General features: G+C 39.9%; 1 protein-coding gene across 1 annotated transcript in view; it reads right to left on the bottom strand.

Annotated features, from left to right (window-relative positions):
* Positions 1-915: 915 nt before the first annotated feature.
* The window catches only part of sh3rf1 (SH3 domain containing ring finger 1), a 45,439-nt gene continuing 24,300 nt past the window's right edge, over positions 916-22,054 (bottom strand). Inside the window, exons 4-12 of the mRNA XM_033965343.2 lie at positions 21,439-21,534; positions 19,553-19,849; positions 16,957-17,067; positions 13,637-13,761; positions 11,946-12,116; positions 11,412-11,695; positions 6,244-6,551; positions 4,914-5,233; positions 916-4,265 (exon numbers count right to left, since the gene is read on the bottom strand). Of these exons, the coding sequence (XP_033821234.1) occupies positions 4,097-4,265; positions 4,914-5,233; positions 6,244-6,551; positions 11,412-11,695; positions 11,946-12,116; positions 13,637-13,761; positions 16,957-17,067; positions 19,553-19,849; positions 21,439-21,534 (1,881 nt within the window). The 3' untranslated portion in view covers positions 916-4,096. The remainder of the gene's footprint in view (positions 4,266-4,913; positions 5,234-6,243; positions 6,552-11,411; positions 11,696-11,945; positions 12,117-13,636; positions 13,762-16,956; positions 17,068-19,552; positions 19,850-21,438; positions 21,535-22,054) is intronic.

The following is a 22,054-nucleotide window of genomic DNA, read 5'->3' as shown; positions in this document are numbered from 1 at the left end:
TTTTTGTGACATTAGGTCAAATAACACAATAAATGACTGAAATTAACATAATTAAATCTAATTTCAATTATATTTTTTGCAGTGAGGGTCCCTGTCCTCTGGCCTACTGCAACTGCACCCACCACTTGCAAACTGTTGCTCAATCTCAATGCACCGTTACACAGAACAAAAAGGATAGATGTTGGCTGAAGATTTGCTGGAATGATAAACTTTTGCAAAAAATAGCCTACGAAAAAGATCTGAAAAAACATGTAACATGTTTGTTTTAATCTCTGCTGTCCATGCCCTCAGAGCCCTGTATACTCTCTATTATACCCTGCTTACACTTGGGTAGATGTTGGCGTGCGCTCCAGAGGACGCTCCCACATGGACCTCTGCAGTGCCTGTCAGGGCTGATCAGAGCGTCCCGGGATGAACAGGCGGAGCGGACTCACCTCTCTGCGCCCGCTCCACACGCCATCCTCTGCTCCATGTGCTCTCACCCACACTTTAGCCTATACAGCAGCATGTGATTATACAGTGCCCTTTTTACTTTAACCTGTGTCCTTTATAGTGAAGGTCAGGGTCGCTGTACAGTCTTTGTACACTGACGTGTTAATGTGTGTTTTGATCATCTTTCAAGTTAAATAAAATCAAACTAAAGGTCTCATATGACAGATGGTGTTGGAATGGCATTCAGTAAATATATTAAACCTTTAAAAAAAATACAAAATACTTGCTGCGTTTTAACTCACTAGTCTGTTTAAAGAGGACACACCTGATGGACTGAAATATTGGTGAGTAAAGGAATCTCTCAATATTTTACCTCTGATACATTACCCATCCTTAATATCCTTAATAATATCCTTAATATGCAAACCCTGAAGCTCAAACACTTTTGTAAAGTAAATACAAAGTTTATGCCAGTGACTCCAATTTTCTGGAAACATTTAGATTTTATTGTTATAGAGAATTTTACAAAATGTGCTATTCCCTCAAATACTTCAAAATGTTTTCACATGACTTGTGCCAAATAAGTCAAATAATTTCACCATTTTAGACAACTAAACATCGACAACATAACAAAATCAAGTAAGTCTCCTTGGCATGAGGAAAATGGTTTAAAACTATTGAACGGGTAGAATGTGCAGCAAATGCAAAAAGTTCAGTCTTAGTAGAAATGGTAGTGCATTTTGTGAATCGAAGGCTTCATAGTGAAATTAAAAGACACAGTTTGAGCCTGAGGTTGTGTGGTGATTGCCAAGAAAGACGACAAAATATTTCTAACAATAAATTTAAAAGGAAAAGCAGTGATTTTTACCATCCACACTCCAAATGCCATGCACAAAATCGTCCAGCAGTCAGTCAGTTACACAGTGGTCCCCTTACTCAACAAAGTTATGCTGGCTTTATGATCCAGTCTCCCAATGTGAAATGTTTATATTGGCACAAATAAGGATTGCTTTGATTGAGGGAAAATGCTCTCTATATAATTTAATAAAGTGGAATATTGTAGATAAATGACATTACTTCAGTAGTTAAACTTAAAGTGAACTGCAAACCGTTTCTAGATGTTTTAAAGATGTACACAAAATGAAGAAAATTTAGGGTCTTTGAATTTATCTTTAGATTACTTTTACAGGAATATTTTATTAACCTTTTTGACCTGGATGATCCCAGTGAAATTTGTAATCTCTTTCAGGGGAGTCCTGGCCACAGAGGAGGCCCTGCTGTACATGACTTTAGTGTTAGGGGAAACCAGAGCAGCCTGAGGAAACCTACGCAGGTACAGGGAAAACATACAAACTCTACACAGAGAAACCCAAGCCGGCAGTCAAACCCAGGCCATCCACGCTCATTTTTGTTTTAATTTCAAATATATGAGTCCAATAACAGGTCTTAGAAAGATTCAGCTACTGAAATAATGACATTTTCCACAATATTCTACTTTATAACAGGTCTTAGAAAGATTCAGCTACTGAAATAATGACATTTTCCACAATATTCTATTTTTGATATGTGCCTCGATTTTAGCCAACCGAAATAAGCATTTGTGCATAATGTGATTCTAGAAACTTTATCTTCTATACTTTTCTCAATATATAATCTTATCTAACTATTTATTTATTTAACTTTAAGCACCACGACTACATAACCCCTCAAATCATAAAGAAAACATACACAAATTCAAGTCATAAACAACACATTTAAAAACTTTGTATAGAATAAAATGTACAACCCAAAGGCAAAGGGGTCCACGCTTTTTTTTTTAGAGTTCAACACAGCTCTTCCAATGGAGTGATAGTGATATGTTCCTATAGGCAAATATAATGTGCTTTAAATAGCTTTTATTGCCTTAAGTCACAATAGGAATGAGAGAAGAGTGTGTGTGTCTACAAGCAGCATGATTTGTTGGTGTGTAAAACCATGGTATGATAATAATATACCAACAAGGCAAAAGATTACGACCACTCATCTAATATAAAGCCCTGTGCAATCTGGTACAAAACTACAAATAGAAAAAAATATGTTATGTCAAAGTTGTGAAAAGGAAGTCTAAGGATCTGAACAAGTTTGATAGGGCCAAACGGTGATGTCTCCATCTCAGCATTGAACCTAGAGCTGTGCAATTAATCAAATTTTAAATAAAATGCACTCATTTCTAATCGTCAATGATGAACTTGGGTTTACGTAGCCAATCCTCTGTAAGTAAAAGTATGTATTTTGGAGTGGAGTTCACGAACACATTTGACTACTTTTTTCTGTTAAATGACAATAAAATGTCGAAATTGTTAATGTTCCGGAAATTAATATTGAAGGCCATTGTATTTGTTTTAATAAGACAAAATCAAATATTATTAAAAAAGCATTCATGTTTTTGTCATATTGCCCAGCACTAATTGAACCTCTAGTTAAAGTTGTCTCCCAATTTGTCCAATTTGATCCAAAGGGGGGACAATGGTGATGGTGCAGAGGGGAGTGGAGGCTGGCATGTGTGCTCAAAATAGCTGAAATTAAATTAATTAAGACTGGTCCTGATTAAAATGTTGCATATTAGACAAGTGGTCATATTAATCATTCTTTTATAATTGGAAATATTATCATCTTGTAAATTTAGAAAAAGGAGCAGCTATTCTGGTCAGTAAATACAAAACCATGTACAAAATAAGCAATGTCCGACTGCACAGTTTTGGAGTGTTTGTGACAGAAAGTTTTTTGCATTTTAAAAAACTTCATATCCTATTTCTGAAATAACAGTTCTTACCCCCCAGTCATCTGCCCTATCACTTGGGAAAGGCAACTAGAAATGAAGAAATGCTTTGTAATATAGTTTTGATGAGCAATGTTCACGTGGCTGTAAATTGTAGCTAATGTGACAGACAGGGTTGATCCTTTGGGCGAGTAATGCCTTTTAAAACTGGCACAAAAAGTGACTACGTCCACTGTTCTTGTGTGATGTATCCCGCTGCTAATAGCAACAGAAATGCATTAAAATAGCGCTTATAAGGCATTGCCAGCTTATCCCCATGTACTAAAAAGTCTGATCTATCAAATAAGTTAATAAGATGTATTACTATGTCTATATCAATAATGGAAAATGTAGGACTAATTATGTACAATAAAGTGAGGGACAGTAAAAGGCACACATTTAAACAGCTGTTACAAAGATATAAATAAACAAAAAAGGTTCAAGAGTAGTGTGTGCGCTCCTCCATCTGTGCTTTGATTCATAAGAAAGTGTTCTTCTCTGCAGCGATTTCATAGTATGCCACTAGAGGGCTCTTCACAAGCAAAAGTCCGACTTTGGGTTAGCCGGATTGGGCATGGGACAGAGTGATAGTTGAAATAATGTCAAGATAACTAAGGTATTAAGATTCTGTCATGGTAAACCAATCATGTTTTTCTTTTTTTTTTTTAAATTGTCTCTAATAGTGTTTTTGTTTCAAGAGAGAACTTTATTTTGTGCCTTTGCATTTGGGAAAAATATTGGACTACCTTACTTTTTAAACCCAAATCAAATATTTCTATGGGTCAATCTAATACCGTATTAAAATGCCATTTCTCCTTAGGTTTATCCCACTGTCCCATGCCTGTATTCGTCCTATTATCTAGAGTATTAGATGATGTCCACAAAGCTGCCAGGGAACAGGCCAGTCCTCCCGTTCCTCTGCAGAGTGCCTTTAAACCAGCCGTCCTCTCTCTTCCGGTGCACGAACACGATGTCGCCCTCCTTCAGTTCCAGCTCGGCCTCACTTTGAGGCGGGTACGACACCACCACGCGGTACCTGCCACCCCGGGAAAGACCCACAACAAAGGCTGACATCAGACAGATAGAGTTACAGTTTCAGTACACAGGGCAGAACAGACAACAATGAGACGAAACCAACTCTAGTGCATAGCTGGAAGTCCTGACAATGATTCATACCACCCACAATTTCAGACCAATATTCCTTACAGTGGTCACCTTACATTCTTTTTGAAATGATTTCTATGGGTTTAATTCATATTTTGTCTAAACCAAACATGATATGTAAAAAATTGCACATTGAAGTAGTTGAGCGGGCCAATCTTTTATCTAAAAAACTCCATAAATGTGTTTCACCATAAAAAACAACACCAAAAATAGATAGAATGGCAACAATTTTGGGGGTCAACACAAATTGACAGAATAAACATTAGAATGAACTTAGTGATTCATTCATCAGACCAATTCATCATGCGACTTCTGGAGACCCTTCAACAGACAAAGCTTTTTGGCATGTATCCAGTATATATAGTTTAAAGCTCTACACAGGAAAATTCCAAAACGGCTTAAATTACATAAAAGCAAATGCAACTTACAATAACAGTCCATCGATAATATGGTAGAATAAAACTACAATAAAAAAGGTAAAAATGATTTATACTTTGACAAACACTGAAACAGAACGCACCTCTCACAGATGATGGGCCGTGCGTCGTGCTGCTGAGATGACAGAGAGGAGCAGGGCTGTCTGGGTGGTGGGGCAATGGGGGCACACACCTCCAGAGGGGTGGGTTTTCTGTGGGACACTTCTGGGACTGAGGAAGAAGTGGGGGCAGCAGATTCAGGCTCCACAGCTCCGCTCGGGACAGGGGCAGTGTCTGGACCCACCGCTCCTTGCAGCAGGTCTCCCACTACCGCCTGCTCTCCCTCCAGGGTGGGTGATGAGGGAGGGGAGGGCCGGGACTTCTTCTTATTAGACAGCAGCTTCAGTAGACTCTTCTTTTCCCTCTGTAAAGCACGTGGCAATATTAGGAGATGATAGAGACTTTAAGGTTTTGGGGTTAAAGGTTAGGAAGGGAATGAGATCTCATGCCACAATCTTGTAAAATAAAATTGCCACGAGATTGTGCACTAAAGCGGAGAGCGACCTTACAAAATATATCCCAGTCTTTATTCTCTGTCCCGGTTTTTATTTCGTAGTGATAGAACCAATAGTAATGTACATATTAATAGAATAATGTGGTTAGGGACTTATTTCTTTAAACAATAATTGGATGTTCTGATTAACTTTTAACTACAGTCTTAACAAAATAAATCAGTTATCAAAATTAGCTTATTAGTGACTTATATAGAAAAAATCTGCTAAATTATAAATTCCGCAGAATGCTGCATCTTTTCTCTCTATACCGCCGAATGGTTATTATTATTTTAGGTCCAAAATGTACCACACAGAAGGCCTACAGAACAACCAAACACTTATGAATGTCTATGTTATGAAAGAGAACAGGAAGTGGGTGGGACTAGAATTATCAGAACACATTCTATCTATTGCAACCAATGAAGGGAACTCTTCCCTTTCAGGTTTATATTTGATGCTTGTTTTTCACTGGCTCCATCAAATCTATGTATAATGATCATCTTTAAGTTACTGATGTTTAATTTTCTTCAGTTGACATTTCACAAGAATAAAAAATTGGACTCCTTCACTTGCATTACTTGATATGAACTTCATACAACCCAGTGCCTGTCAATATTTTCCCTCACATTTGTGCAATTATTTTTCTACTGCAATGAAAAATCCCCTCTGTCAGAGATTATCACAAGAATCTATTATACACTAATCTACTTTTATGTAACCCACTAGCGTGTATTATTTTTACTAACTTAAAGTATCTTTTAATGTGGCATTTTGTAAATTGAGCACATTTTACAGTTGGAAACTACACCTCAATGTTAAATAACCATAATAATAATAAACCATAGTGCAAAAATATAACATTTGACTTCCACTGCCTCACCTTGCCGTCCTTGTCCAGTCTGCAGGCCTGGGCAGCATTGTTGGGGGCAGAGTTGGGAGCAGTGGTGGGTGCAGTCATGACCGAGATGGGTCTCAGGGCATCCCCATCCAGTGAAGCAGCGCTGACATTGGGAGGGGTGAGAGAGACAGCAGCACAGCCCATAGCCACACCGGCCCGAGAGCAGCCCAGAGGGGAGGGGGCAGAGGAGGATGGGGCGCACATGGAGAGGTGAGGGAGGTACGCTACGGACGCCCCGGACTGAATCGGGGTCACGGCTGCGGTGGGCCGGTCCTGATTGTGAGCAGCAGCTGGAAATAAAAAGATAATAAGTTCATACTGATCTTTGTTGGGACCATGCAATACAAAGACCTATACATGTGAACATTTTGTGCTGAAACGCATTGATTTCTCATGTACATTGTTGGAAAGCAACTGTTTTGTAATATGTAATATTATATGTGCTTGAATGCATAAAAAAGTAGTTGTACTAGTTGTTGTTGTTGTTAGGGAAATCAGTATCAATAGTATCAACGGCAAAAGTAGTAATAATTAAAGCCGCAAGCGGCGATGATGGCCCTCGCCCCCCGCGCGACCGCCCGGGGCCGGCCACCGCCCCCACGCACCATTTTCCCCGCCTGGCCACCCCACGGCCGCAATCTGCCCCCCTTCACACAGTTTCTATATAAATATGTGTGACCCACACATTATAATGGAGGTCCACGGCGTTGAACCGGCAACCTTGTGCACAATACAGGTATGGTGTAATGGACTTTTTTGCCTCTTTTGAGGTCCACAATGATATCACCAACTTTCATGCCAATCGGACAAAGTTGAGTTTTGTACCTGTACAGTAGGGGGCGCTATGGAGGTCACTGGCCACATGTTTATAATGGTTCTCTATTCACAGTTTTAATCCGCATCAGTGATTAGAATTTGAGCTTTTTAGTCTGATCCACGTGTCTGTGAGAGGGAATCAAATATGCAGGAAAGCAGTCATATTTTGACAGTGTGCTGTGCATAAACCAGAAAGAATATCCCCAAAACGTGGATGATTATTGACTATAATCATGTGTACATGCTGTATGTGGAGTTTGAGGAAATTTGGATGAAAAACCTAGGACTAGATAGGTTTCATTTGCACTTAAGGAAAAGTCGTGTAGGAATTTAAATCCAATGACGAAGTCATATTTTGAGGGCATCCTACTCATGAACCATAAAGAATATCCCCAAAACGTGGATGATTATTGACAATCGACATATGTACATGCTGTATGTGGAGTTTGATGTAATTCGGATGAAAAACCTAGGAGTAGATATAATTCATAGACATGCAAGTCAAAGTGCCAAGTGCCAATTTCTTTTCAATTCATTGCGCCCCTGGTGGCCAACAGTGGAAAATAACCCATGGCCCTAATGTAATTTTTTGTTTCTTCTGAGACCATGAATTGATGCCCCAAATTTCATAGGAATTGGATAATGTTGGCATTTCACCTCTATGGTAGGGGGCGCTATAGTGTTCATTTTGATTAAAATTAATATTGCATTCCATTCATGCCCCAATCTCGCATATGTGATGTGAATGTGAGCTCTGTAGGGCAATGCCTGTGGTCGTGAGAGGACATTGAAAAAACAGGAAACGAAGGCGTATTTCGGTGGCGGCGTACGGGCGAACCGTGTGAAATTCGGAGAAAACGTGGATAACTTCTGAAAACCCATGTGTCTGGATGTGGCATGTAAAATCTGAGCTCATTTGGACCAAAAACCTGAGACTAGTAGCGTTTTGAAAACACGCTGCGAATGAAGTGGCGAATTTTTGATCCAAAATGGCCGACTTCCTGTCTGTCATAGAGCAGTGCTTCAATTCATTTTTATGCTTGTCCCCCCATTCTCTATCACTGTTCTGCTTTTTGTGTGTGTTTTCCAAAATAAACCAGGCTCCTCTCCCATAGGGGTGAATTTTTAGGTGGCGCCGTCGAGTCAGGGGGCATGGGACATTTTCCCGACACCAATTTTATGAAATTTTTTGCCGAGCCGGTCGATTCTATACCCCCATGTGAGACTTTTCGTGAATGTTCAGGGGGTGAAAAATGCGATTGTTTTGGGGGAAAAACGAAGAACAATGTTAATATGCAGTGTGGCCCTGAGCTGTGTGGCTCTGACTCTATATGAGAGGGGTCTGTGGCTTTGCACCGGCAACCGTGTACATAATACAGGTATGGTGTAATGGACTTTTTTGACCCTTTTAATGCTCACAATTATCTCCCCAAGTTTCATGCCAATCGGACAAAGTTGTGTATTTTACCAATACTGTAGGGGGCGCTATAGTGTTCATTTAGATAACAATTAATAGTGCATTCTATTAATACCCTCACATCACACGTGTGATGTGAATTTGAGCTGTGTAGACCAATGCATGTGCGTGTCAGAAATTTTTTTTATGATTTTTTTTTTAGTATTTGCGCCCCTGGTGGCCAACCGTGGAAAATTACTCATGACCATAATGTAATTTTTTGTTTCTTCTGATGCCACTGATTTATTCCCCGAATTTCGTAGGAATCCGATAATATTGGCGTTTCACCCCTATGATAGGGGGCGCTATAGTGTTCATTTTTATTACAATTAATAATCAATTTTATTAATACCCTCATATTACACGTGTGATGTGAATTTGAGCTGTGTAGACCAATGCATGTGCGTGTCAGAAATTTTTTAATGATTTTTTTTGGAGTCTTTGCGCCCCTGGTGGCCAAGTGTGAAAAATGACCTATGCCCGTAATATTATTTTTTGGTCCACGTCATTCCCCCAATTTATTTCCCGAATTTCGTAGGAATCCGATAATGTTGGCGTTTCACCCCTATGGTAGGGGGCGCTATAGTGTTCATTTTGATTAAAATTAATATTGCATTCCATTCATGCCCCAATCACACATATGTGATGTGAATGTGAGCTCTGTAGGGCAATGCCTGTGGTAGTGAGAGGACATAGAAAAAACAGGAAACGAAGGCATATTTCGGTGGCGGCGTACGGGCGAACCGTGTGGAATTTGGAGAAAACGTGGATAACTTTTGAAAACCCATGTGTCTGGATGCGGCATGTAAAATTTGAGCTCATTTGGACCAAAAACCTGAGACTAGTAGCGTTTTGAAAACACGCTGCAAATGAAGTGGCGAATTTTTGATCCAAAATGGCCGACTTCCTGTCTGTCATAGAGCAGTGCTTCAATTCATTTTTATGCTTGTCCCCCCATTCTCTATCACTGTTCTCCTTTTTGTGTGTGTTTTCCAAAATAAACCAGGCTCCTCTCCCATGGGGTGAATTTTTAGGTGGCGCCGTCGAGTCAGGGGGCATGGGACATTTTCCCGACACCAATTTTATGAATTTTTTTGCCGAGCCGGTCGATTCTATACCCCCATGTGAGACTTTTCGTGAATGTTCAGGGGGTGAAAAATGCGATTGTTTTGGCGGAAAAACGAAGAACAATGTTAATATGCAGTGTGGCCCTGAGCTGTGTGGCTCTGACTCTATATGAGAGGGGTCTGTGGCTTTGCACCGGCAACCGTGTACATAATACAGGTATGGTGTAATGGACTTTTTTGACCCTTTTAATGCTCACAATTATCTCCCCAAGTTTCATGCCAATCGGACAAAGTTGTGTATTTTACCAATACTGTAGGGGGCGCTATAGTGTTCATTTAGATAACAATTAATAGTGCATTCTATTAATACCCTCACATCACACGTGTGATGTGAATTTGAGCTGTGTAGACCAATGCATGTGCGTGTCAGAAATTTTTTTATGATTTTTTTTTTAGTATTTGCGCCCCAGGTGGCCAACCGTGGAAAATGACTCATGGCCATAATGTATTTTTTTGTTTCTTCTGATGCCACTGATTTATTCCCCGAATTTCGTAGGAATCCGATAATATTGGCGTTTCACCCCTATGATAGGGGGCGCTATAGTGTTCATTTTTATTACAATTAATAATCCATTTTATTAATACCCTCATATCACACGTGTGATGTGAATTTGAGCTGTGTAGACCAATGCATGTGCGTGTCAGACATTTTTAAATGATTTTTTTTGGAGTCTTTGCGCCCCTGGTGGCCAAGTGTGAAAAATGACCTATGCCCGTAATATTATTTTTTGGTCCACGTCATGCCCCCAATTTATTCCCCGAATTTCGTAGGAATCCGATAATGTTTGCGTTTCACCCCTATGGTAGGGGGCGCTATAGTGTTCATTTTGATTAAAATTAATATTGCATTCCATTCATGCCCCAATCTCGCATATGTGATGTGAATGTGAGCTCTGTAGGGCAACGCCTGTGGTCGTGAGAGGACATCGAAAAAACAGGAAACGAAGGCGTATTTCGGTGGCGGCGTACGGGCGAACCGTGTGGAATTTGGAAAAAACGTGGATAACTTTTGAAAACCCATGTGTCTGGATGTGGCATGTGAAATCTGAGCTCATTTGGACCAAAAACCTGAGACTAGTAGGGTTTTGAAAATACGCAACGAAAAATTTGGCGAATTTTCGATTCAATATAGCCCACTTCCTGTCCGTCCTAGGGCCGCACTATGATTGGCTTTTTTGCTTGTCTCCATGAGCTCTATCACTGGTGTGAATTTCGTCAAGCTAGGGCGAAAAATGCGTGTCGGCTCCCAATTCATTTCAAAATTTTGAATTTTCTAGGTGGCGCTGTCGAGCCGGTGTGCTTCGGACATTATCGCGATGCCAATTTTATGAAATTTTTCGCCGAGCCGGTCGATCCTATACCTATATGTGGGACTTTTCGTCGACGTTCAGGGGGTGAAAACTGCTATCCTTTTGGCGGAAAAATAATAATAATAAGAAGAAGAAACCCAGGAAGAACAATGCCCCTCGCCATCACTTCGTGAGTGGCGAGGGCCAATAATAATAAGAAGAAACCCAGGAAGAACAATGCCCCTCGCCATCACTTCGTGAGTGGCGAGGGCCAATCATGGCAGGAATTCCACACTTGACTAGAGTAGCAAAAACAGTGGGTTAAAGTAAAAATGTAGTACCAGAAGTGATTATATTTGAAGATGTGCTAGTTGTAGTATCGTAGTAATATGGCATAATACTACATAAGTAATGTGTACACTGTAGCATGTGTTTACTATCTTTCTATCCATGTCCCCATACCTGTGCGGACAGCATTGCGAGCCTGGTTCACAGTCATCTGCGAGGTGACGTGCATAGGGAGTTTAGGCTGCTGTCCCGTGGCCGTTTGAGACGAGGTGACAATGAGTGCAGGCTGGGGCACCGAGGGGGCGGAGCTAGTGCACACGACCAGGGGTTTGGTGAAGTCTGGCCCAGTGACTATAGTCCCCAGTGGAGCAGAAGAGGGGCTGACGATGGTGACCCCTCTTCCAGCCTGAGTGCACAGAGCCAGGGGCACTTTGGGCTGTGTGCTGCCTGACGCAGTCCTGAGGGAGCAAACATGACAGATGAGAGGTTAATGATGGCAAAAGCTTATTCCTACAGAGATTTAAACTTGTAAACATGTTAAGTACACACTTAAAAAAAAAAAATGCATTCAAGCCTACTGATCAAATTTCAAGATTAGCTTAATAAATGAATTCTTTAAAAACATTATGTCCACTCAAAATGCACCCATGACCTGACAGAATCCATGTAAAATAAACTGAACCGGCAGCCCCACAGTGTCAAACCCACCTGCTGACAGGGCTCATGTAGTTTCCGGGAAAGACTCCGATCTTCCCTGTGTGCATGGAAGTTCCTTTGAACCAGCCATCCTGACAACGCTCCAAAACCAGGAACATCTCCCCCTTCCTCAGTTCTAGCTCATCCTCTTTACGAGGCGTGTATGGGAACATGGCCACGTATCTACAAAAAGAACATCACAAGTACAGGTTAATATCACTAAGGCTGATTTAAAACCCATCAAAAGCACTGGAATATCTTGCCCAGTTTCTTAATCAGACACGAATGAGCCTTGAGGTTGCATTCTGAAAGTAAAATCTGGATGTGACAACAGTGCCATAATACTTTAAAACCCTGGGGGAGTAAAGAGGTAATGGTTAATAATTAAGTCATTCCAATATAATAAACATCCATCCCTAAGCATGTATGCATACCAGAAGAATGAGAAAATGTTTTGACAGCAGAATCCTCAAATTTTAATCACTAAAGCAAAATCCAGTTGTTTGTTAACACCAGCGTCCAAATGGTAACAAAAAGACACTTAGATTTTAAAATAGACAAATATTTTTGCACGTGGCGCTGTTTGATCTGTTGTGATATTCCTGACAGGCTGTACATCTGCCTGATCCGCATCAGACCCTGAAGTCTGTGACCCTTGACCCTGAGGCAAGAGGAACAAACTGGGGTCATCTCTACAGCAGAGACCAGAACTACACCAGCAGCAGCAGTCAGGAGGACAAGACTAAAGGCATGTTATGTAATTCAATGTGGTATATTTGTGTAAAAACATGATAATTAACAGATAGTAGAAATAGCCGAAAATGTACATGATGCAACTGGTCCTACTGGTGTGGCTTGTACTGAATTGAATTTAAAAGAATGTAAATGAAAGTTATATTTAATAAAAGTATGTATTTGTAAACAAATTTCACTATGCCTTGACAAATATAAACATAAACTTGATTTATGCATGTTCTACTGACTACTGCTTAACTTTTTCTAGGATGTGTTGAATTACGCATAAGTGTTCTTTAAATATAGAGTTAAAATGGACCACAAATCAACAATTCAAATTCCTCCGCCCTCATGTACCCACACTGCGTCTGGGTGTTGGGAATGCGAATATCCCAGAGGAGCTGTCATGCTAACACAGTCCACAGCAGGGGGCAAAGGCAGGACTGGATCTAATTCCTATCAGGTGTGTGGCGTCCTGGGCCAGTAATGAGGCTAAGGGGGTCGAGAGTCAAAGGTGAGAACGAGGAGCAGTGAGGGGCCCAGAGAGAGAAAGAGAGAGACAGGCTATGACCCCATCACCTGCGCACAAATTTACAGGGACCAGACTTGTGAAACAGAAGCGCAAAGGGCAAAACACAAAGTGAGGAGGGAAGAATATCTACTGTGTGCTGTAAGGTTATGTAAAAAAAAAACCCAAAAAAACAGGAACTACATGCAAAGGTGGGCGATAAAATTATCCCAATGACCAGCCAATTAGTAAAGATTTTTGGCTCTAAATCATCATAAATCTTTAATAATATGTAATAAAATTAAACCCTACACGATTTATTTTCTATGGTAATTGGCACACTTCAAAAGAAGAGGCTGCATGTCATCTTCAGCGTGCATTAATGCCTGCGGGGCACCCCGTGACACCTCTGCTCGTATATTTAGGAAGAGCACATATTTGGAGTATTTCTATAGCTCACACTGTGGGTCTTTGTCTCCCGCTCTGATCACTGGTGCTGGGGGAGGGCCTCTGTCCAGTAGCCAATGAGTAGGCAGCTCCGGCAGATGACTGTGGGGGTGGTGGGGGTGGAGGTGGTAGAGCATCCTGGAAAAAAATGACAAAATGGGAAAATTAAATCAAGTGTATTTAGTAAACATTTTCCTTGGACCTAGCAGCATGTTTTGGTCCGCCGGTTTTCAATCAGGGCTTGACAATGTTAATAGGACTCATATGGCAACGTAACATGTCATCTAGGTTTTAGTTTTTAAGATTTTATATATGTTTATATATCGGCCCACTCCTATATATTCCAGTACCTAAAGGCACAATGTCTTTTTGCACGGGCAATAATTTGTAAAAAATAAAATAATATGAATAGACAAAATATAACATAACATACAATTATTGAAAAGTTTGAGTTGGTTCTTGGGTTCTGAAAGTACAAAAAACACACAAATACTTAACCACAATTAAAAAATTTTCGCGGGATGCATTGCTTTTTTTCTACAGGATATCTGATTGGATCAGTGTTTTATACAGAATGTAGAAATGAGGTGTAGAGTAGAAGGGCATTCAGCACAAATTTGTGGCTCTGTGAGCCTAGCACATGCCTTGTAACTACTCCCCATCATCATACTGCAGGAAGTAGCAAATGTATATATTTTTAAATCTTTAAATTCTCACACCAATTAATCTTCATATTTCCAAACAAAAAGAAGCAACTTGACCCTTCCAAAACAATGGCGTACCGTGTTAATCGGGAAACCAGTTTGTTTGCAGCAACAAAAGCCGGGAAGAGAGAGAAGCTCATCTGTTATCTGGGCTTGTCCCTACAGTCTACACACAAAGTCGTGGTTTGGCAGAAGCTATCAACTTGTCCCCGACTTCCCCTCCACACTGAGAATCCCCTAGTGTTTGTTTGCTGCTAAGAAACCACAGAGCGAGATGTTTAAACCATTTCTGAAAATGTAATTGGAACCATATGAAGCAAAAACATGTCACTTAAAACAGATCACAGCAGATTTATATTGACTTGCTCGTTTATCCGCTGTTGAATGAGGAGACGTGTGTGCTTTTTGGCCAGAAGCAAAATTTCATGCCATTGCTTTTGTTTTCAATCAGAAGGATTAGCATATAGTCGATGTAAGCTAGCATGAAGTGCAAGAAAAACACTGTGTGGCTTTAAGTGCGCAAAGAGGACAGCAACTAAAGAGCAAGACCTTTTTAGGCCAACGTAATGCTGAACTCTACATGTGCAATATGAAAGGACACAAATGAGTAAGGTGTAACTTACTTGAGACTAAATCATGACCAAGGACTTTCCCCCAGTCTAAACCAAATAATAAGGTAGGAATGAACCTAAAAAAAGAATTTCTGCAAAAAAGGGGCTAAATCAGGACCAAGACTAAAACATCCATGTCCTCTATTGATCTAAGCTAGATCTCAACGATGCACCTGCCAAAACAAAACCAGAGTCAACTAGGACTGAACCAGGTGCAGGTTTGACATCAAGTTCAGTCATCTTGGATTGGTCCAAACCTCTGGTCCAAAACTCTGGTTTCAGCGTGCTACACATATCAAACTGGCATGAGCCAGGTTACACAGCAGCAAGCCAATCTATAGAGCATGTCATTATGTCTACTTTTATAATGGGTTAGAATATTTTCCTGAGCTAGAAAAATTAAAATGTACAGCCCTTCAACATGGGCGTAACAATTTTTGACATTTCAATCAGTGGGATTAGTCTGTAGCATGAAGCATATGGTATGTGGCTTTAAATGTGAAAGCAGAACAACTTGGACCCGATTGAACCTAGAAAAAAACAGACTAAAACAGGACTAAAAACTGGGAGCAAATCACTACTACCAAGGAATACATGAGTAAGGAGTACACCCAACACCAGTAAAGAGTAAGACAAGTCCTAGCTTTAAGTTTGAAGAAGCCAAGTAATAGCTTCCATGACACACTGGGGGAGGAGTGACAGCCCTTAGTGTTATGAGTGCCTATGTCCACAAGCAAATGTGTGCATGTATGTGTTGTTGATGTGCGTTTCGCTTCAGTGCTGGCGCTTGGGTTGAGATAATTAGGTTGCCTGCGGGCTAGAGAAATCATCTGTACAAAAACATCATGTAGGGTTCCCAAGTGAAGCGAGAGCGCAACCTTTTGTGAACACATTCCTCATTCAGTCATTCAGAGGCTCCACACGCACGCAGATGCAGAGGAAGTGAGGGAACCCAGCCAGAGGGATTTTCTCGACACATTTTTAGCTGCGGGTTTATATTGAGTAAAGTCAGGACAAGGAAATTTGAAGGGAAGCAAAGTTATTTTAGTTTGGAGAGGACTGAATTAAACTTTGGAAGGGTGATTATAGTGTATAATAGTGCAATGGAAGAAAACAACAATGGCTTCAGTATGAAGGCCATTAATAATAATAGTTCATTGCATTCAGAAATGTATATAGGCTGCATGTAATATTTGGGATATTTCTGGTACACTGTAATAACAACAACAAGAACAACAATAACAATAATAATAATAATATAATTAGTAATAATAATGAGTAATAATAACAATAGTAATTAATATTAATGACATTATTTTTACTACTTTGTTAGATTCATAATTTGATAAGCTTTACTTAATTTTCCTTGTGTGTATAATTTGTCTTATTAGTAGTATTTGTCCTTTTTTTTAATCTAGACTCAAAATGCCAAAAGTTAAGTATTTCTTCCACTTTCCGGAAGCCCCAAGGTGCATATTTTTTCCATGTGATCAAAAGGCATCTGTGAAGTTTAAGAAGATGCTTTTTCATTTTAATACCGGCAGCACTTACCCTAATGCCCTGGGATTGTGGTTGACAGCATGCAGCCATTAAAGCCATTACTTGTTTCAATAATTAAAGTATAGCTCCTCTGTAAACACACTTATGCAACTGTTGTTTGAGCCTTATGGTTTTAGTAGTGTAAGACAATACTGCTGTATTTGTGAGGATACCATAACCAAACCAGGGTAGAAAATTTGATAAAGCAGGTCTAAAGCAGGATTAAATTAAAACCTGTTAAAGACTGTTACAATCTGATATTGTAATGATAAAAGATAAAAATTTGCCAATAACGCACTTTCTTTATTTGGGACTTAACAATGGTTGAACCAGCGATTTGGGCTTTTATGGTTTGGATCAGTTTGAGGTAAATTATTACTTAATTTTCACTCACGACCTGCCCTGGGTATATAGCAATGTCTCCATAATATAATGATTATACTAGAATGTCATTAAAGCTTTTACAGGGTCATACATACCACTGGGATGGACGTGTAACTTGTCTCTGATGGAAACGTAAAGACTGTTGCCGTGGTGACAGGACTGCTTGGGGGAGGGGTCACGATGAGGCCAGTTGTGCAAATGTGAACCTGAGAAAACAATGGAAAAAATTCACTTGGCCTGTTCCTTTTATCTAATGTTTTTCATTTTGACAAGAAAATAATATATTTACGTACGACAATGTTCATTTATTTAAACAGTGACTGCCCTTTAAGTATTACAATCAAATTACAAAAGACAATGTTTTAATTAATACTTTGATTTGATTGGACGGCAACATCAAATGACCATCAAGCAAGATATTTTATGGTTTAACAGCAGAAGCCCTGGACCAGCAGGAATCAAGTGAGTTAAAATGATGTCCTGGAAACAAGGCCTTTAATGTTGGATAAACAATACCTTTCTAAAGTCCAGGCATGACACTTCTTAAGGTGAAGCCATTTCTACCTTTCCTGTTATGAGTTTTTGGATGGTTCATCAAAAGGAAAACTAAAAATGTACTGTTTTTTGTAAATAATTAGCCTTGGTTCTCAATGTTAGAGGAGAAATTAATAGTGCTCTAAATCTTCATTTTTAACTACTTTTTCACAAATAATACAGTTATAAATAATTCAGGAACATTTATTACACTACCTGCTGTGCTGTGGAAAACCAATAGGGTCCAATGTACATGGTGCGACATCACTACACTACAAAATTACACTATTCACCTTTATTACACAGAATATTATGGTATTGTAAAGGGAGGAATTGCACGTCTTGAGCAGTGTTGTGGAGATGGGAGTGGCTCTGTTTTCCATGACAGGCAGTTGAGCCCCTAGGCAACTGGGGCTTACCTTTGTTGTTTCTGTCTGAGTAGATCAGCAGAGAGAGACCAAAGATACTCTCCAATGTTTTATTAAGCACCATAAGATCCATATCAAAGAAAATGTTGTCAACTAGGGGATCACTTGGAGGTGTCAATGCAAGCACCTGTAATACTGTGAGTACACGGATGGTCATTATTTGGAAAGAGCAGTCTGAGGCTAATATAACTTATGCAACAGGAGAAAAGCTACTAATGTTTTATATACATCAAATGAGTTTGTTGGCAAGGTTATCTGCTTATGAAAAACAAACTGCCTCCTACATATGTGACAGCAAATTTAACATAGCAAACAGTAAAAAAACCCCAAACATGAGTCTTAACCAATATGTGAGGTATAAACATGGTACAGATCTTTAAAAAAGTAAAATTCTGCTTCACAGTGCATAATGCTACAAGAACTAATAAACCTGAGACTGGTCGGTTTAAGATAATCTGATGTAAATTATTTTGTTTTATAACAGCTTGTCCTTCACCAGGGTACTTGTGTGACCATTAAACTGCTAACTACACTGTATTTAAATGTACTGTTAAGGTTCTCTTCATAAAAATGAAATGTAAATGGAACTTCATGAGAAGCAGTGCACTGTCATTATTAGCACATTACTGTTGCTGCCTAATACATACTACTGTCTGACCCAAAGCTTGACCCCAGCTGGACCATATAAGATCAAAATGAAAGGACTAGATAGAGGTAAGTTGGTTCCATAGTTGACCTTCCTCTGTCTTTGCCTCTGCCTATTAAAAACCCACTCAAAGCCGATCTGCAATGGCCGTAAAGCAGCTGTGAGTTACTGTAATTCTGGGTTGGTGTGAGGAGAGCTGGAGGGCTAAGCTTCAGTCGTTTTTGCGGACGAGTGGAGTCACGCAGGCATGTCTTCAAACACAACCAACTGTTCACCATCACAGGAGAAGAGGAAATTCAACAAACTTCTGAGAAACAGTTAATAATAAACATACAAAATAATTAGGGATAAAACGTAAGCAATTGTGTGTCTCTATCATGTATTGGTTGTTTTTTTTATGTTATACAATTACACACCACTGAGCAGCAAAGTGAGTCATGTGGTTTGAAGTCCTTTTAACCAGTTCAGTGAGCTAAAGCCACAACATGCCTAGTAAAATGTCTATAAAGAGCAAGCCCTTTTAAATCCTGAGCACTTTCATGTCTAACAAGCAAATGTTACACAAATAGATAAATGGAAATTGGCATGTTTGACTGTTTGGGAAATGTTTTATACAGTCAAGGAAAGTTTAAACATTTAGTTCATACCAGTGGTTTTGATGATCACATAGTTGTCGATTGTGTTGGCAGCGATTCACTTCATCTTTATGGCCCTGACTCAAATGAAATGGATTAAGTACTGTAGCATAATATACAGCTCAGGTATGTGCAATGCTACATTAACATATTTTAACATGAGGACCAATATTTTTATCCTTTAGGTCCATTAATCCAAAGATGGCCATTTGTTGTGCACACATGTTTTTGTATTGCTTTCAATATGTTCAGTTGAGATCATACTCAAAGCTCAATGACATCTACAATAAAACACAGCCACTGTGGCATTAGACTGGGCAAAGATGTCAGTTCATTAGTTCAGCTCTTAAGCCATATAAACAGAACATAAATCGGCTAATCTGATTAAAAGGCATATAGTCGGAATTGAGCGTGTCCAGTGTTATTTCCTCTATCTGTTGGCCATTACCTGCGATGGCGCACTGCAGGACAGCCCTCCCGTGATCTCCCCGATTCGGGCTGCTGCTGTGGGGTTACTGGAGCTGATGAGGACCGGCCCGCTGATCTCCATTGAGTGCCTTTGGGGGGGCGGAGCTAGCATGGGCTTGTGGGACATGGTCAGAGAGGTGAAGGAATGTCGCTTCTTGCTGTTCTTCTTGTCCCGTGGGGCCCCGTTGGTCTGGGGCCCGGATGAGGCTCCTTCTCCAGAGTCCCCGCTGGAGTCCGGTTTGTCCAGCTCGATCAGCTGCCGCGCTGCTGAGTTGAACTGCAAAGGTCAGGGGCGCAGAGGGGAGAGTAAGAGGGAATGGTCATGATTTACACTTGAGGCTACCATACAACTGAATTAACAGACAACTTTTCTCCATGAAACTACTACTTTTTAGTATATACAAAACATAGTGTATCAGACAGTAAGATTAATAAAAGCACCTCTGCTTGTGTCGCCATGGCAAAATTGTATTTACGAGATGGACTTGACACAACTTGGCTCAACCATTAGGTAAGGTGGATGGCACTGTCCATCAAAAGCCTAGCCTTCTATGTGAGCGACAGAAGAACCACCCCTTCATACATTATATAAATCAATTTGGATTAGAATATTGGTATAAAATATGAAAAAAGGTTCAAAAATCATTCAAATGGGAAGCACAAGCTATAAAAATATCAGTGCTCCACAAAATAAGGCAGAGTGCACTGCTTTTTCAGATCAAGGCTGAAGCGGCCGCCTCTGTGACCCTTTCAGATGCTGTAATGTGTGACTGCGAGGTGAAAATCAAAGACACAGCACTCAAAAGGTTGGAGCTAATCACAGGGCGCTCTCTCTCTTCTACTCTCTTTCTCCCCCCCTCCACTTCTCCCTCCTCATCGCTCCTTTTCCCCTGCTTCTCTCTCTACATTTCCTGCCTTCCGTCTTTCCTCTCTCACTTTTCTCCCTCCTCTCCCTCCCTCTCTTCATCTCTCCCTCACATTATGCCCTGGACCACTCCCTCCACTTAAAACAAAAACTCTGAACCTCTGCTTTGGATCTCAGACAAACGAACACAGGTCCAAAAAGACGCGCCGGGCGGGATTAGGTGCAGATACAAGGTGAGAAGGCATAAGCTCATTACGCTGAAGAGCACATTTAACGGCACTTACAGATTAGCGTCTCGCCAAGTCAAAATGCAACAAAGACGACAATGACAAACTATGCTCTTCTCAGCTTTAGATAAAGCTTATAAGTGGATTTTGTTCTGTTTAAAATTCTCACATCCACAAAATAACAATGGCCATAATCACTGTCAAAAGCTGTGTGGCTGAGTGAACATTGCCAAATGCAAACAATTTATACAGTCCTACTTTAACATTAGTTGACTATTGAATGAAATATCTAAACTCAAATACACCAGTCAACCAAACTCTTATTATGGACAAGAACCTGTATTATATATTACACATTATAAGAGAGGCCTGGTTCAATAGGGTCTCAAGTATAAAACGTGCAAGTAAATGTGATTTATAGCACAAGAGGAGACAAAAATGGCTTTGGAAAAAATAACAAGAAATAGTATAATATATAATCTAAAAATGTCAATGTCCAGCACTTTCTAGTGCATCTTACTTTGAAACTCTGAGAGGATGTAAAGGTTTTGACATATTTTGTATTCTGAAGTAGGTTGGTTTCACAGTCCGGGACAACAAACCTGTGAAATATATGACAAGACAGGATCCCTACATGGAGCACAGTATAATCCTATCGCTTTTAATGAGGCTGTATATGACTCAGGGGACAGGACTGTCAATGCATAAATCTTCAAAGACGCATTTAGTGGCTTTATGCAATATTGAACACATCAGAGAGAAGTCAACTCTTACCTCAACGTATGAGATGGGGAAAATTCCAATTTTATCTCCCAGCATTCCCTCTGCCCAGTTTTCATCCACTCTGCGGATCACCGTCAGGATATCGTCCTAGAATTCAGACATGCACAGACTTAAAGAGAGGAAAGACTTGTAATCTGACTTAGTTTTATAAAGACTAAAAGCTGCCGGGTGAACAATTATTTGTCTTTTTGAATAATGTGACGAGAACCAGCCTATTGTGTGCACCCTGTTGACATAGCTTGAAACTTGTCTGATATGAGATATGATTGAATATACTGTATATGAAATAAACCTAAATACTGAAATCATACATCTTTTAAATTGTCCTCCCTCTATTACTGCAGTATTCTGCCACATGACCTATAGATATATGCTGCATCTTAAACTTGTGACGTGGCAGATAAGTCTAAAACCTTGACAGTAACTTTCCCTAAAACCTCTCAGTTGTTCTACCACAGTCTGGCGGTCTCTCTATCAAATCTAATTATAGACATTTATCAACACTGGCCCAAATCTAAACACTTTTTTGAGGCGTTTGAGGTCCCAACCCTGAAATTTTCACAATAAAACACATAACTTCAGAAAATGAATGTCTCTTTTACTTTAA

The sequence above is a fragment of the Periophthalmus magnuspinnatus genome, chromosome 4, assembly GCF_009829125.3.
Source record: "Periophthalmus magnuspinnatus isolate fPerMag1 chromosome 4, fPerMag1.2.pri, whole genome shotgun sequence".
NCBI classification, from domain to species: Eukaryota; Metazoa; Chordata; class Actinopteri; order Gobiiformes; family Gobiidae; genus Periophthalmus; species Periophthalmus magnuspinnatus.
The sequence above is the reverse complement of the archived record's forward strand: the minus strand, read 5'-3'. Positions and strand labels throughout refer to the sequence as shown.